The 17088-nt window shown below is 46.0% G+C and overlaps 1 protein-coding gene across 1 annotated transcript in view; it reads left to right on the forward strand.

Annotated features, from left to right (window-relative positions):
• Window positions 1–211: 211 nt before the first annotated feature.
• LOC115073634 (parathyroid hormone/parathyroid hormone-related peptide receptor-like) overlaps window positions 212–17088 on the forward strand; it is a 33370-nt gene continuing 16493 nt past the window's right edge. The window contains exons 1-8 of the mRNA XM_029572235.1: window positions 212–271; window positions 3214–3319; window positions 3481–3591; window positions 6509–6633; window positions 9660–9754; window positions 12593–12779; window positions 14232–14385; window positions 16759–16819. Of these exons, the coding sequence (XP_029428095.1) occupies window positions 212–271; window positions 3214–3319; window positions 3481–3591; window positions 6509–6633; window positions 9660–9754; window positions 12593–12779; window positions 14232–14385; window positions 16759–16819 (899 nt within the window). The remainder of the gene's footprint in view (window positions 272–3213; window positions 3320–3480; window positions 3592–6508; window positions 6634–9659; window positions 9755–12592; window positions 12780–14231; window positions 14386–16758; window positions 16820–17088) is intronic.

Consider the following 17088-nt stretch of genomic DNA (forward strand, 5'->3'; position numbering starts at 1 on the left):
GGGCAGAGAGTTTTTGACTTCAGCAGATGGTGTGCGGAGAATCCTGTTTCTGTGTCTGAGATTGCTGGCGCGAAAGCGACATCCACGCCGTCATTAGCTGTCCAGAGATCAGCATAGCGGGGAATTCAGCAGAAACAGGCGCCGGATGTCGTCCGGTCCGGGGATTTTCTGCAAGTTCTTTCCTAGCGTCTGGTTTTCCCTGCTGAGGACCATGGAGGGCTGCATCCCTCTGATTGGCTGGCTCGCTGTGCTCACATCTGCCTGTGCTTTGGTGAGTTTCCTCTGTCCCGGGTCGCTCGCTTATTCCCCCTTCTTCTCACTGCCTAACCAATTTTCTAATACCTTAATATGCTAGGAGAGCTCCCACGGCAGCAGGTTAAAGAATTAAGGTGCCTGAACTATTAATAAGGTCACTGGAAGAGGAAAGGGCCAGAAGAATTGTTAGAAATATAAAAACTGGCATCACAGTTTGGCACCCTATGGCACCTCTGTTAGAAAGTTCAGCAGACAGGAGGAGACTGAAAAGAAAATACTTTTTCACTCAGTGCATAGTTAAGCTCTGGAATTTATTGCCAGAGGATGTGGTTACAGCAGTTAGTGTAACAGGGTTTAGAAAAGGTTTGGATAAGTTCCTAGAGAAAAAAATCCATAAACTGTTATTAGGGTAATTAATAAGCATATTAGCTTGTGATTTATCTTATTTTTGGGCACTTGCCAGGTACTTGTAACTTGGATTGGCCACTGTTGGAAACAGGATACTGGGCTTGATGGATCCTTGGTCTGACCCAGTTTGGCATATCTTATGTTCTTATGAGAGAAAACAAGAAGAAATGTAGGGGGCTGAGGAACAAGAAAAGAGCAGAAATGCTAAACATATACTTCTGTTCAGTATTCATTGAAGAAAGACTTGGAGAATATTTATTTATTTATGCATTTTATATACCGTTGTTCCAAACGAAGATCACAATGGTTTACAGTATTAACATTAATTTTCGTGGTCAATGGACATATGCTTTGTGTTAATGATCACTCTTCCAGATCAACATCACAGAGAATAAATATGCTGGTTCATAATTATACATCTACATTGATATCAAGGTAGTTCTTATCTAATTTAGTTCTTATTAATTCATTCTAGGATTACATAACAGTAAAAGATTCTAATCATACTAGGGAAACCTTTATCTCATTCATTATCTATTATAGTTCGACTAGCGTTATCTTTTGTCTTGTCAGAGCAAGTCCCAGTATTGAGGTTATTTACGTTAAGTCGTAAGCCTTTCTAAAAAGCCATGTTTCCAGTTCCCGTTTGAAGGTCTTTTTTTCTGTTATCTGACTTAATGGCTCTGGAAGTGAGTTTCACAGCCTGGGGCCTGCTATTGAAAACATTCAGTCTCTTATTTGCCTTAGGAGTGTGTTCCGAATATTTATTGACAAGGGTACATATAGTTGTTGGGTAGATCCTGTGCAGTTTATGGAAGTGTGTTTGTGTGGAACTAAGAAAACAAAGCGAGCAAAGCCATGGGACCAGTAAGGGAGCTCAGAGAGGTTCTGGTGGGTTCACTGAAGGCAGGACTGGCTCTGCCGGACTGGAAGATGGACGTAGTCCCTCTGCAAATTACAGACTGATTAGTCTGACTTTGGTGGTAGGAAAGCTAATGGAGACTCTTCTGAACGAAAGAGCAGTGAAGCTCCCCTACAGTTCCCAGGAATTCCCAGGAGCAATCGAGCCCAGAAACAAGTCATAAATTCCACCATACGAACGAATCTGATCTGTTGAGTTATTTGTGGGATTGCTAATAATTTTTGTGGCCTTCACCATTTGCTAAGCGTTTTCCTTCCAACAAAGCCAGTTGCTGAAGAAATAGAGAGCACAAGCTGACCTATTTGCTACCATGGATTCTCTCTGCAACACCATTGTGCATTAAGGGCATATTTACACCCCCAACTGGGGAAATTCTCATAACGTGGATTGATTGCAAGTGCCAGAAAAGCAGAGGATTTACTCCTCATCTATTCCTCTCATCACAAGAATCTTCTATCATCCTCTGGGGCCCATCAATAAGACGCATACTGAAAATGGGCACTCGTATTGAGTGCCCATTTTCTTAACCCGTGTGCAGCCACATTCCTTGGGTGCCCGATGCAGTATTTAAGTGAGAGGCTGCACAAAAAAGAGTGCACTAGGAAAGAATTGTGCATCCATAGTGTTTAAATGCATCCGGAGCCTACAATTGCAACAGGAGCTCAATACGAACATCTGTTTTTATCCCACTTCTTCAGGTCGATTTTTGTGTTATTTGCCGAGGTTGCTGAAGACGCCCATAGCTAAGCTCCCCTTACTATGGGCTTCTAAATTGTGCGGCCATAAGAATTTTTTTTTTCAATCAAGCCAATATACATTTAATTTTCAACACTGCAAGCAGTAAATGTAAGTGTCACAATGATACTAAGTAGGAGGACACACAGATGACAGTATTTTTTAAATTTCTAATGAACCCTTGACTCGCAAATTGATTTTACTCCACTGCCGGGGCTGGAGTTAAATTTTGCCACGTTAAAAACTGTGCATTGGGCGCCCTACAATTTCCTGCATCGAGGAGGGGGGGGGGGGTAATAGCCTCATTTACATGGATTTTACATGTGATGGGTGCTATTGGCTACTCATTTGTTTGGGCAAGCATTTTGGATGTGTTAATCTCCTTATTGCATCGGGTGCTAGTCTAGCGCATCCAAAACACATGCCCAACTGTGCGTAGACCCATGTGCTAGGCTCAATGCACTTTATTGCATCAGCTACTCTGTATGTCAGCGTGATTTATTTAAAAATATATATTTCACATTTTCTTAGCAAAAGTACACAACTTTCTAATAAATATCGATGCATGTACGACCACTTTTCATGGTTCTCTCTGACACCCTGACATGAGCACTAACTCTGCCAACCACATCTGCAATGTTTGGACGAGGATAGAATCCACAAGTCTGGCTCAGTCTCTTGCAAACATGAACAGGATCAGTCCCATCTGATGCAAAATACGAAAGTGAATCTTCTGGACCCATTTGCTGATGAAGTGCTTTGACAGATTTTCAGACTGTTACCTACCCAGGAATCTTCCTAATTCCATGCTCCCTTCCACTCCAGCCAATGCCATCCACCTCCTTCTAGGCTTCCGACCCACCATAACAAAATGTTTTATTTTTCTTTGACAGGTGGATACAGACGATGTCATCACTAAAGAGGAACAAATCTATTTGTTGGCTGATGCAAAAGTGAAGTGCCAGAGAAATATAAACTCCCAGCCCATAAAGGGCAAAGGTAAAAATGTGTTGGGGGATGGGAGGCAGAGAGGAAAACAGTGCAATCACACAGGGAATCCATTCTAGCCTCCCTGGATGGGGGCTCTCTCCCCCTCATGGTATTTCAGTTTCCCTTGATCTGCTTTAATTGACTTGATGATTTATCCATATATTTTGTAGACCATGCCTGCACGCCAGAGTGGGATGGGATTATTTGCTGGCCCGAGGGATCTCAGAATGAAATGGTATCAGTCCAGTGTCCGGAATACATCTATGACTTTAACCACAGAGGTAACTGTTCCCGTTCACATCTCTTTATAGGATCCCATGGAGCGTAGAGGGGTCCTCTACCTAAGGCCCCCAGCTTTTTATATAAGGTGGCTCCTAATTGTATCCTCTTCTTTTTCCCTTTGACCTGATAGTTTCCTCGTGCTTCTTTGTACTTCCAGTTCAGTCGGAACCAAGGCTGGATTCTGGCACCAGAAGCCTTTATCCCCAACTACCCAGAGATTAATTCTCATTACCCCCAAACCCCCATCTTATGTTTAGTCCAGTCATTGTAGTGATGGTTCTGGGCTTGGGCTGTGTACCAAGGCTCCTTCTGGAACCCTGCAATCATGGGCTCTGAACCCAACAACTAGGTGTTCACCCTTGAGGCAATGACCATGAATTCCCCATCCCTATCCCTAGTCTCCTGGAGGCTGTGAATGCTGCCTCCACTGCATCCCAAGTACTAGCTGACTGGTGGAGTTGAAGACCTTACCTGGGGATTAGATTGGGAAATAGAATGGAAAATAAGACAGAGAGTATCCTATCTGAATCACTCCATGGTGCGACCACACCTAGAGTAGTGTGTATGATTCTGGTGGCCACATCTCAAAAAAAGATGTAGCTGAACTGGAAAAGGTTCAGGGAAGGGTAATCAAAATGATATAAGGAATGGAAGGAAAGGCTATGGAGAAGAGATGGCTGAGGGGAATATGTTAGAGGTCTAAAATCATGACTGGTGTGAAACGGGTAAATGCAAATTGGTTGTTTCCTCTTTCAAAAATGCAAGGACTCGGGGACTTCCATGCAGTTACTAAGTAGCACATATAAAACAAATCAGAGAAAATATTTTTTCATCAACGCACAATTAAGCTCTGGAATTAATTGCTGGAGGATGTGGTAAAAGTAGTTAGCATAGGTGAGTTTTAAAAAGGTTTGAACAAGTTCCTGAAGGAAAAGTTCATAAACTGTTATCAACAAGGCAGACTTGGGGAAAGCAGCGTGGAATTTATTTACTATATAGGATCCTGCGAGGTACTTGTATCCTGGCTTGGCCACTGTTGGAAACAGAATACTGGGTTTGATGGACCCTTGTTCTGACCCAACATGACAATTCTCCTGTTCTTCTTCTTATGACCTTCCACATGGCAGTGCACAGTTCTTAGCAACTGAGCCATCAGCCTAGCCCTATAACCCCTTCTAAGAGACTTTAGTGCAACTGCTGGCCAGGATGACAAATAGGAGGACATTGCTGAGGGAAAACCCATAATGTCACGTAAAGAGGTAGAAATGCAGTAGCCAGGCCCTGGTGGCTTTTAGCCACAATTTTGTTATCAGTAAGTTATGTGACCATTAAACCTCAAGCCATTTTTGCCTGTGAACGCCATCGCTAGGTAGGCAATGGCAAAATTGCTTTGCATGCCAGCTCCTTAGCAGCCGGTGGTCATGTTGCCATCTGGGATTTGATTAAATCTACTTATTGAACTTAAAACGAAGCCCCAATGGAGGGTTTAGCGTGTTTCACTATCCAAACTATCCTGTGACCCTGATTTTGAGAGCAGGAAGTTTTTCTTTGCTTGTGTAACTAAATGTGCCACAGCTGTGCAGTTTCCTCTGAATTCCTGTGTGACAACAGCTGTGACTCTCTGGGTCAGGCTGTGCCCATTATCGCCCTGCGCCACTCTCTGCTCAACTCTAACTGAGCATTTTCTTGATATGATTTCACTATTTTATGTTTGTATGTTGTTGTTTGTTTTTAACATTGCTTTATGTTAATTTTGTAATCTGCTTAGTTTAACATACAGGCTGATACAACGCAGTGTGCTCAGCTGAGCGCACTGTTTAACCCGTGGTTGGACGCAGGTTCTGGACACGCGTTCACAACCCCTTATACCATAAGGGGATTAGCGCATCCAAAATGATTATCCAACCCCCCGCAAAACTAATAGCGCTGATCATATGCATGTTGATGAAGCTATTAGCTATTCACCCCAGATCCAAAGAAAAAAAGTGTGCCCGATTCACACATTTTTATGATCAGACATTAACACCTGCCCAGATCAGGCATTACATTTCTGAGCAGCCCAAAAAAGTATACAGAAAAAAATTTCTTTTCTGTACATCCTCTGACTTAGTATCGTGGTGATAATAAAATTGGAGGTACCAAAAGGTTTTAAAAAAAAGGATGTCTGTGGTCAGGTTAGGAAAAGGGACGCTGGTAAAATTGAGTGTCCATTTCCCTAACCCCTGACAGCCACCTCTCCTGGGTGACCGCTGCCAAGGAGACGCTAGGGGCACAGCGTGCCCCCTCATTTAAATATTCTATCGTGCGCCCAGGAGAGGTAGCTGTGTGTGCGTTGAAACAGTGGCTGCTCAAAATGGATGCACATTTTTAGTGCGCCCGTATTGTATCGGCCTGATAGTTATTGTTGGCAGAATAGAAGTATTTGTAATAACTAAATACATAAATAAATGGAAACGTTCATGCAGTCCAAGAACCAAACCATTGCTGCCAAGCCATCCTCCCAGCGGTGTCTGTGCGAGTGCCTCTGAAATATCTGCGTGGTTGAAGGGTGCTGTATGCATTTCATTTGTTACTATTGTATGTACATTAAGGCTGGGCTTTTCAAACCTCACAACCAGGCAGATTTTCAGGCTATCTGCAGCAAATGTTTGCAATCTATTGCTTGCATTTTGTTCTGTAAGCTGCTTTGAGATGCGGCCTATAAATACAAAAATGAAATGTAAAAAATGTAAAATATTCATGCGATAAAATTTGCATTGTACTGAGTCTCCAGAGTATACAGCTTTATCTCCTGCATATATTCACTGTGGATATCCTGAAAGTTTGACTGGCTGCAGGGTCCCAAGAACAGGTTTAGGGTACCTGCATTAAAGGGAGCCCCCTTGACTTCCAACCACACCCCGCCTGCATTTCCAGGGCACGCTTACCGGAAGTGCGACTCGGCCGGGAGGTGGGAGCCAACCCTGGACAGCAACAAGACCTGGGCAAATTACACCGAATGCACCAAGTTCTTCACTGCGGAGCAACGCACCTACGAGAAGGTAAAGGAGCTGGCGGGAGGGGGAAAACCAGGCTGTCCCGAGATACGTGTGACCAAGCGCAACCCTACGAGGGGAAGAGGTTTCAAAAGTGTTCCTTTCCCCTTCCTTCTGTTCCGCTCTCCTGCGCAGCCTTCCGGCCTCTTCAGGGAACTATCCTGCTTTCTCTCATATATAGGCCCTGTTCTGTAGCGAGCTGCGCTCCAGATAAATCTATTCTAAGCATAGAGGGGAAAAATAAAAAAAAAAACAACCTCTCACTTTAGTGCAGGGCCGGTGCAAGGGTCTGAAGGTAGACCAACATAACCCACCCCGAGTTGAGTGTGCGCCTCTGACAATGGCAGATATATAGAGTTACGGTAACCCTCGACAGTGCTCTCTCGCTCTCTCTCTTACACACCATGTCACACCAACCTAGCAAATGCTCTCCAACTGCTGGCGCCCCCTCCTTTCACATTTTTTAACATGGCGCCCCGGCGGCACCCCGCCCACTGCCGCTGCCCTAGGCGACTGCCTAGCCCTGCCTAATGGTCACGCCGAGCCTGCTTTAGTGAAATTATAGACCAGGGGCGGTCATCCTATGACTCGGGAACCACATGTGGCTCTTTCGTGTGCAAAATGTGGCTCTTGTCCTCTGGCAACTGAGCAGCGGGGCAGAGGGTGGGCACTGGAGCAGGAAGCACACCCAGCAGAAGATAGCAGGGAAGAGTCATTCTGCTCCAGCCTTCCCTCCCTCTCCTGACCTGACAGTGCTGCTGGTTACTGCAGAGACAGAAGGGAGGGGCTAGAGCAGAGATCAAAGGGTTTTCTCTGCTTATTCCTGCTCTACTACTCACCCTGCTTCTCCCCCCACCCCCGGAGGGGATGAGGTTGGAGTTGACAGGACAGCAAAGAAGAGCCAGTCAGCTCGCTGCTGCAGCTCAAACCCCCCGCCCCACCTGCTGCCTGGTATAGAGGACTTTTCTCTGGTCCGCTGTCTGGAGAGGAAGGGCTGCAGTGTACACTGCTCCAGGCCCAGCAGCTCAACATGCTCCCAGGACATGGGGATTCAACTAACAGCAGAGGGGGGAAGGGAGTCAGCCAAAGCCCCAGTCAGGCAAGGGGAAGGGAGTGAATGTTAAAAGGGGGTGAGGGAGAAGGGGTGATTATAGTTCATGAGTACTTGGAGGAGCAGTCATTAGGTGAATGATTAAAGGAGGAGTGGTGCAAAAAGAGGTGAATGCTTCTGAGGGCAGTGACATTAAAAGGGGTGGATGTTGTAAGAGTTGGGGAGAACAGCACAAGGAGGAGCTTATGCTGTGTGGAAGATGGGGGGGGGTGAATATTGTTTCCTTCCCCATGTCCCTGAAATCAGCAATGAACTTGGACTACCTGGCTCCTTATTCCTCCCCAAGGTCCATCCTGCCACATGTTCGGCAACAGGTGTGAGGGGACCAGGATAGGGGGTTGTATGAAAGCCATGCGGGAGGAGTGAAGGTGGCATGAGAGAGCCAGGGATGGGGGTAGAAGGGGTTTGAAAGAAAGGGTAAAGGTTCTGAGAAAGCAGGGAGAGGGTATGTGAGAAAGAAAGTCAGCAGTGGTGATTGGGAGGAGGGTGAAAACAAAACAGAAATGGAGTATGAGTGGGGCAGAAGTGATGATGAGTGTGAGTGTGAGTGTGAAAGAGCCAGAGTGCATGAAAGGGGAGGGAGAGTGAGGATCGGTGACAATCATAGGTAGTGAAGGTGCAAGGAAGAGTGAGAGAGAGCTAGAGGGGTAAACGGGAGAGGGGGTAACAGAGCCAGAAGTGGCGATGGTAAAGTGGAGAGAATGGAAGTTAGAGGTGTGATGGGGTGGAGGGGTAAGAGAGCCAGGGATGGTAAAAAGAGGGGAAAGTATTTGAGTCAGACACATACAAGAAGGGATGAATACGTTTGGGGAGAGTGACTTGAAAAGGGGTGAATTCTGGAGGCAAAGTGGTGGGTGTGTAAGAGCCAGAAGGGGGTAATGTTGACGGGTGTATGTGAGAGAGCTAGAGAGAGCAGTGGAGGGGATGTGATAGAGGGAGAGAGAGAATACGAGGGGGTAGGGACAAGGGAGATAATTGTGGTAGGCAGAGGACAAGTGGGGAGGGGGGTGTGTGACAGTGTAGCACAAAGTGTTGGGAGGGAGATGTTAATGTTGGAGCCACTGAGCCCATCATTATTCTTGTGAGGTTTGGTGAATGTTTTGCTTGAGCTGACTGAGGGAGAGTGATGGGGACAAGAAAGAGCAAGAAAAGAGAAAGAATGTGCTGGTCAGAGACAAATGGGTCAGGGTGGGAGGATTGAGAGAGTCTGGTGGGAACTGGATGAGAGGATTGAAAGACTTGGGTGGAAGGATTTGTGAGAGACTTGGGGATTAAGAAAGAGGCTAGTGGGAGCAGAATAAGCTTGACAAAGACTGGTGGGGACAGGGTAGGTGTCAGGATTGAGAGAGGGAGAGATACTGTTAGAATGGGGGGGCCTCCCCCCCCCCCACAACTTTCATCTTTTGAAAATGTAAGGCTCTTTGGCACTGTGCAGCCTGACTTCTTGGCTCTTGGTGCATGAAAGTTTGGCCACCCCTGTTATAGACATTTTTTTACATGACCAAAAATCAGAGAATTTCTCCTTATTCAAGTTTTCCTTCCTACTATATTGAGGAGCAGTGAAGTGCTTGTTTTCCTGTCCTGTAATTCTAACCTCAATACAGAAACATGTGTCATGCCATCTTACAAAAAAGCAACCTGTGACAGCATGAAATGACCCATATGTGTGAGAAACCATTTAAATGTTCTGAATGTGAACAATGTTTTGTTCAGAAAAGCCACTTCCAACTGCATAAAGTGACTCATAGACATGAGAAACCATTTAAATGTTATTGTGTTTATAATATGTAAATTGTGTATACAATTTGTACACTGATCATTTATTTAGAGGTAGTGGATTATAAGTGCCATACATATATAAATGTGCATTAACACAGAGGCCTCAAATTGACTGTGACATCTGATGTCTTCTTGCTTACAGGATGTATTTCATCGACTTTACCTGATGTATACTGTTGGTTACTCCATCTCCTTGGCCTCCCTCATTGTCGCTCTTTCCCTCCTATGTTACTTCAAGTAAGGAAAAGCTGCTAAAGTCCTTTTCATGTGAACCAATATCCCCAGCTGGCTAAGAACAGGGAGGGAAGCCTTCACCCATGTTTTCCTATTTGTCCACCCTCTTCCTGGGATCCCGCTGAATTACCTCAGAGATGTACCCAAACCCCACTTGCCCCAAAAGTGATTTTCTAAACACAACAGGTACTGTTGATGGGGTGGCAAGAACAGGGAGAAAGTAAGAGTCTGTGCCCAACCTACTCTCATCCCCATCCCATCACCTTCCCAAGTAGCTACAGTAGTGTGGACCTGTCTCAACTCCTCTCTCAGTCCCTCACCCTGTGCTCGGCAGTCTCTCTCTCACCACTTTCCTCATCCCCAGCACACTGTCTCTCTCTCTCTTTGAACCCCACTTCCCCCAGCAGTTTCTTACTGTATCTCCAGGCACTTATTTATTCTATTTAAGCATTTATTAACTGCCTACCAACATTTCTAGGCAATTTACAATGAAAACATCCACAGTTAAAACACAAAGACACAGCATTAGAACATTAAAATTACTCCCTTATGCGCAATCAACATCTTACCTAAAATTTAAAGATCACTTGCACTTGACCATTCCCATATTTTATCTGCATAGAGACTTCCACTCATCAGTGTCAGATTGACTCTTCGTGTTCCTATCCCGATATATTAAAAACCTGTTAAAAAAAAAGGCCTTTACCAATTTTCTAAACTTTAAAAGCCCAGTTTCGCTTTTTAAATACCTTGGTAGTGAATTCCAAATCAAAGGTCCCTGAACATAGAAGAGCCTCTCTCGTGATTTATCAAGTTGAATAACTTTAAAAGATGGAACATCCAATGATATTTGTGAACTTGATCTTACAGTCCTAGTGGATTGGTATGGTTTCCAAACAGAATTAAAACAATTTGAGACCAGGCCATTAAAGCCCTTTAATACCAGGAGAGCAACGTTAAATGTAATTCTCCAGATAATGGGGAAACACTGATACTTTAACAACTAAGGTTCTATATGCTGGGAGACTGAAATTCCCACCACAATTCGTGCTGCAGCATTTTGAATACATTGAAGTGCCCGTGTCATGTACAGAAGCAAACCAATATACAATGCATTGCAATAGTTGACTGTCGACTTTACCGTGGAATGTATCACTTCAGAACCCAGATGCAGGTGGGCAAAGCATTTGTAGCTTATAATAAGAAGATCATACAACCTGCTTAATTTGTGGCCGACATACGGACTTCCTAGGAGATCGATATACTAGAATTATCGATAGTTATGTTATCAGATGGAAATCTAGACAGATACAAGATCTGCCATACTTAATCACTAGTCTATTCTTAGTTAGCCACGATTGTAAATGCAGCAAGCAAGAAGAAACCTTTTGCTGCGCCTCGGTATATGAACCTCTAACAGGAACATAAAATTGGATATCACTGGTGTAGATTTGATAACCGATGTCCAATTCAGCAAACACATGACAGATTGGTTTCAAATATATATTGAAAAGTAGGACCAAAAGGGCCGAACCCTGAGGCAGTCCATGTGAGTTCTTAAACAATCTGGACTTCTTACCAGCTACCTGCACCTGATAACTCCTTTCTCTCAGGAAGGAGGAAAACAGTACCAAAAGCTGCTGCTAAGTCCAGCAGGACAAGTAAAAATTCAGTGCCAGAGTCAAACCTTCACCTAAATACATCACAGAGTGATAGTAGTAAGGTCTCAGTGCTATGTCCAGGCCTGAATCCATACTGCTGCATATCTAACATGTTATGGTCATCCATAAAATTCCACAGTTGTTTTAACTGTAAATAACTTTTTCTATTATTTTAGTCAAAAAGGGGAGATTAGAGACCGGTCGATAGTTCTTAAAGTCATCCACGGCTAAAGTCTGTTTTTTTAAATACTAGTCATAGTAAAGCCTCTTTCAGAGGAACCGGTAAATTACCTTCCTTCAGGGAAAAGTTTACTAAATACTTAACAAAAGGAACAATATCCTCCCTCATACATTTTAAGGACATTTCTCTTCCTCCTTCAGGGTGTGGGCCAATCAGGAAGGTGGTCACCTCCTCCCTTTGGTCCATGGGAGCTGCTGACGCTGTTCAGCCTGTGGTGGGGCTGCTGATGTTGCCTCCTCCTTTCCTGTGGCCCGCACAGGCTTCTGACCCGGCCAAAAAAGGTTTCAGGTCAGAGACCTGACCGGCACAGAGTCACCCCTGGCCTTCCTTATCAACCCAGAGCCTTAACCGAGTTGCACTGTGCCACAAGGCGGCCGATGCCACAATAGGGGATCAGTCATCCTTCCATCCTTCTGCAGTGAGCCTGTGTTGTAAGCTGAGACTCATGTGCTGAGCTCTTGGTCCTTAATTACTGATATCATGAGACTTTTACAGTTCAACAAAAACAGTAACCTCAAATGGGAGACAGAAATAATGCTAAGAAACACTAATTACTCAGCTAATGGTGGCCAAGATGGGAGGAGTGTTCTAAATCACATGACACTCACTGGTAGGTGATTAGTCCTGTAATGAAACATATTATGCTACTTGTGACATCATTGCCAAGCTGAATTGATTGGATGCCTGTATATGTCATCACTTGGGACCTTCTTGCCAACATAGCTCAAAAGAAGGGAAGCCAGAAACTTCAGCTTAAAAAATCTTTTTAAAAAACCCCAAAAAACAATTTAAGGAGTTTCACATTGAGAAGTTCTGTTGAGCTCAGAAGCTGTTGCTTGCCTCCCTTTTCACACATCTGAAGTATTTTGGAAAACAGAATGGTAAGGAGACTGCAAGGGGCCCACCGAGCAGAGGTTTTGTCTTTCCCTCCCCTTGCAGAAGACTGCACTGCACCCGGAACTACATCCACATCCATCTCTTTGCCTCCTTCATCTGCCGAGCTGCAAGCATCTTTGTGAAGGACGTGGTACTGTACTCTGGCTCAGGGCCTGAGGAGGTGGAGAGAACCCGAGGGGACGATGTAAAGACGGAGCTGGCATCTTCGGCAGGACACAGGACTCAGCTGGTAAGTCTCACCCTAGGGAGGAGAAATTCTGTCATTGGGTGCATCGTGAAGGCATCAGCCAATCAGATCTTTTTATTCTGCTGTTTTTGAGTGGTGTCATTCCTTCCATCTTATCACCTGCTGATATCACTTGCTGTTTGTACACACTCCCTCTATGCACCCTGTGCACCTTGATAGAAACACTTACACAGAAAAATGCCTAGAGTCTGACCCGGTATCACAGTCCTGCGCACAGCACTCCAGTCCAATACACAGTCCTGCACATGGCGCTGCATCCTGGTAACAAATATCTGCAGCATTCCCTCCATCCTGGTAAGAGTTCTGCACGTGGCACTCCAGCTCAGTAACACACCCTGCACACGGCACCCCACTCTGGTAACACAGCACCACACCCAGTGCTCCATCCTGCTCATACAATCCTGTATGCAGCACTACAGCCTGGTAGCACAGACCTGCATATGCGGGCCAATACAGTACGGTGCGCTCCGGTGGAGCGCACTGTTAGCCCAGGTTTGGCCACGCATTTTTGATGTGCCAGCTTTACCCCTTTTACAGTAAGGGGTAATAGCGAAAACGCACGGCCAACCCCCCCCCCCCCCCCCCAAAACTAATAGCGCCCGCAACATGCAAATGCATGTTGCGGGCGCTATTAGTTATTCCCGCATGATCCAGAAAGCAAAATGTGCAGCGAAGCCGCACATTTTGCTTTCAGAAATTAACACCTGCCCAAAGGCTGGCGTTAATTTCTGCCGGCGCCAGGGAAGTGCACAGAAAAGCAGAAAAAACTGCTTTTCTGTACACCTCCGACTTAATATCATAGCGATATTAAGTCGGAGGCCCCAAAATAAAAAAAAAAATTTAAAATTGGCCCGTGGGTCAGAAGACGGACGTTCAATTATGCCGGCGTCTGTTTTCTGAACCCGTGGCTGTCAGCGGGTTTGAGAACCGACGCCAGCAAAATTGAGCGTCGGCTGTCAAACTCGCTGACAGCCGCCACTCCTGTCAAAAAAGAGGCACTAGGGACGCGCTAGTGTCCCTAGCATCTCTTTTTACCACGGGCCCTCATTTGTATAATAAATCGCATACATAGGAGAGTGGCCTATGCGCGCATTGGGAGAGCAGGCACTCACCTCGGAGCCCCGGCTCTCCCACGGGTTTTACTGTATCGGCCTGATGGTGCCCTGTCCTGGTAATGCAGCCTTCCACACTGCTTGCTGTCTAAGTAATAGCCCTGCACACTGCACTCAAACACACCACCGCACCCATTGTTCTGACCCGGTAACAGAGACCTGAACACAGTGTTGGGTCCATCTTTGGGATCCGACTTCCATTGCTTGAGCACAGGATCCAGATTCCTTTACGTTTCAGGCTGCATGCATGATCTCGCTTTTGTGTGGCTGAAGGACGTAATCCATGTGCTTCTTTCTCTTTTCTCTGGCATGGACGAAGCAGCTTGGGTGCAAAACCGCTGTGACCGTGTTTCTCTATTTCCTGGCCACCAACCACTACTGGATCCTGGTGGAGGGCTTGTACCTGCACAGCCTCATCTTCATGGCTTTGCTCTCGGACAAGAGCTACCTGTGGGCGCTCACCATCATCGGCTGGGGTAAGCAATGGGTTCTGAGAGCGGTGAGGGCTGAAGAGAACCCACATGGCCTGATCCCCTCCCTGGGGAATGCCTGCAGTCAGTGCGGCCAAAAGAACTATTAACCGCCGTCGGGGGGGACAGATTCCAACCGAGCGACACGGACAAAAGGCTTTTTATCCACGCAAATCACTTTAAAACTTGGCCTGTGTGAGGGCACCTTTCCGAAGTACATTTCCCTGGGTAAGTACAAATTTAGCAGGGCAAAAGGGCAATCCGCTGACCTCCCACCCGGTATGCCTGGGGTTTCAGAATTTCTACCCTTTTAGCCACGTTAGGAAAAAAAACTTTTCCAGGGTGAGGGGATGGGTGTTTAGGTCAGGATGGAACTAATGCTCATGCAGCACGGTTTCAAATCTACTTATGCTAATTTTCCCATCTCAAAAAAAATACTACCCACAGGAAAAACAAGCAGGTGGAAGCATCCGCGAGCCTGCGTTGCCTGTGAAAATCTGCACAAAGTCCACAGATGCACAGCAGCCGCAAACTCTACTTTGAGAGTTGCCCCCCCCCCCCCCCCCCCCCCAGGATGTAGTGGTACATCCCACGTTCTCATTCTGCTGACCCCCCTGGACTTGGGGAGAGCAATTTGCACTCTCCCCACGGGGCTCTGAAAATTCGTGGCAGGCCAGAGCTGTGGGGACTTCTCTACCTCGCATACTTTGTGGGCGTAGAGTACGGTGGGGTAAAGCGGCATAAACAGGTTTGGGGGAATCTCTTTGAAAAATGTCCCGCCTGTGCACTAGAAGTTAATCATGCCAGCTTTCCCTTTAAGTTAATCAGCTAGACTTGAACAGATAAGTAACCTTTCACCACACCCTTACTTGCTACTTGCCCTGCCTTACAAGTAATAAACCCTTTGCCTGATTAAGCTCACATCTGGCCAAAGGGAGGCTTCTATACAGAAGTGGGCTGGAATTTATATCACCACCTTGGACCAGATGGGACTCTCACATCAGGAACTCCCCTCCTGCTTCGGTTGGGGCCAGGAGAGGCTCTTGCCCCTGCCCCATGCACTGGTTAAAACTCCAGGGGAGTCTTCTCCCCAGACCTTCTTGGGCCCCAATCAAACATTTGCCCGCCTTTGTTCTAGAATGAATGTCTGGTGAGAGTATTTCCTGAGTGGAACAGCTCACTGTTGGGCCGATACAGTAAAAGTCGCGGGAGAGCTGGCGCGCGCACAGGCCACTCTCCTGTACGCGCGATTCACTAAACTAATTTATTTAAATTAGGGCCTGCAGCAAAAAGAGGCGCTAGGGACACTAGCGCGTAACTAGCGCCTCTTTTTTGATGGAAGCGGTGGCTGTCAGCGGGTTTGACAGCTGACGCTCAATTTTGCCGGCATTGGTTCTCAAGCCCGCTGACAGCCACAGGTTCGGAAACCGGATGCCGGCAAAATTGAGCGTCCAGTTTTCAACCCGCGAGCCGTGGGCCCATTTCAACATTTTTTAAAATTATTTTTAACTTTTTTTTAACTTTGGCGGCCTCCGACTTAATATCGCCATGATATTAAGTCGGAGGGTGCACAGAAAAGCAGTTTTTACTGCTTTTCTGTGCACTTCCCCGGCGCTGGCAGAAATTAGCACTACCTTTGGGTAGGCGCTAATTTCTTAAAGTAAAATGTGCGGCTTGGCTGCACATTTTACTTTCTGTATCGCGCGGGAATACATAATAGGGCCATCAACATGCATTTGCATGTTGCGGGCGCTATTAGGTTCGGGGGGGTTGGATGCGCATTTTCGACACGCTATTACCCCTTACTGAATAAGGGGTAAAGCTAGCGCGTCGAAAACGCGTATCCAATCGCGGGTTAACTGTGCGCTCTGTACTGGAGCGCACTGTACTGTATCGGCCTGTGTAGTAGCTAATCCAGAGTTGGCCCTTGGATCTTTAGGTCAAACGTAGATATTAGGTTAGTCAAAGGATAGAGAGGCCGCAACAAAGCAAGGGAGTTTGGTTTTGAGCTATATGAGTTATAAACAGAACAAGCCAGAGCTCATGTTCAGTGGTCAGAGTCAATTAAAAAAAAAAAAATCACCATTGTCATCACCACAGGCTTTCCAGGAACTGATCCCAAGATCAGTGAGTAAGGCACTATTCGGTAGAGAAAACCATAATTCCCAACATTCACTGCAGCTTTCCCAGGAACTGAGCAGAGCAAATATTCGATGATAACATGGATGTAGAATGGACAAAATCCTCTTGCACTGTGCACTCAACGCTGTAATTCTTGAACTTGATTAATTCCCACCTCTTCCATGAACCTGATGAACTGAGCCAGTTCTCTCCAAGCATGCTCCAAAATTGGTGCTTTTCTCTCCTCCCTCCCTCCAGGTCTTCCTGCTGTGTTCGTGTCCATTTGGGCCAGCGTGAGAGTGTCTCTGGCAGATACACAGTATGTAACCGCTGCACTATTCATTTCCACAAGCCCAGAGAATTAGGAGAGTGGTAGGCAGAGAAGGATGTTGCCTGGTTGTTCAGGGTCTCAGATCTGCAGAGCACATTGGCCTATTATCAGTTCTGTGATCCCTATGGAAATTCAGATTTATCATTTATTATTAATTGTTGAGGAGCAGCCTAGGGGTTAGAGCAGCAAGCTGAGAAGCAGAATTCAAATCCCTCTGCTGCTCCTTGTGATCTTGGGCAAGTCACTTCAACCTCCAG

The sequence above is a fragment of the Rhinatrema bivittatum genome, chromosome 12 (genome assembly GCF_901001135.1).
Source record: "Rhinatrema bivittatum chromosome 12, aRhiBiv1.1, whole genome shotgun sequence".
In the NCBI taxonomy this organism is placed as follows: domain Eukaryota; kingdom Metazoa; phylum Chordata; class Amphibia; order Gymnophiona; family Rhinatrematidae; genus Rhinatrema; species Rhinatrema bivittatum.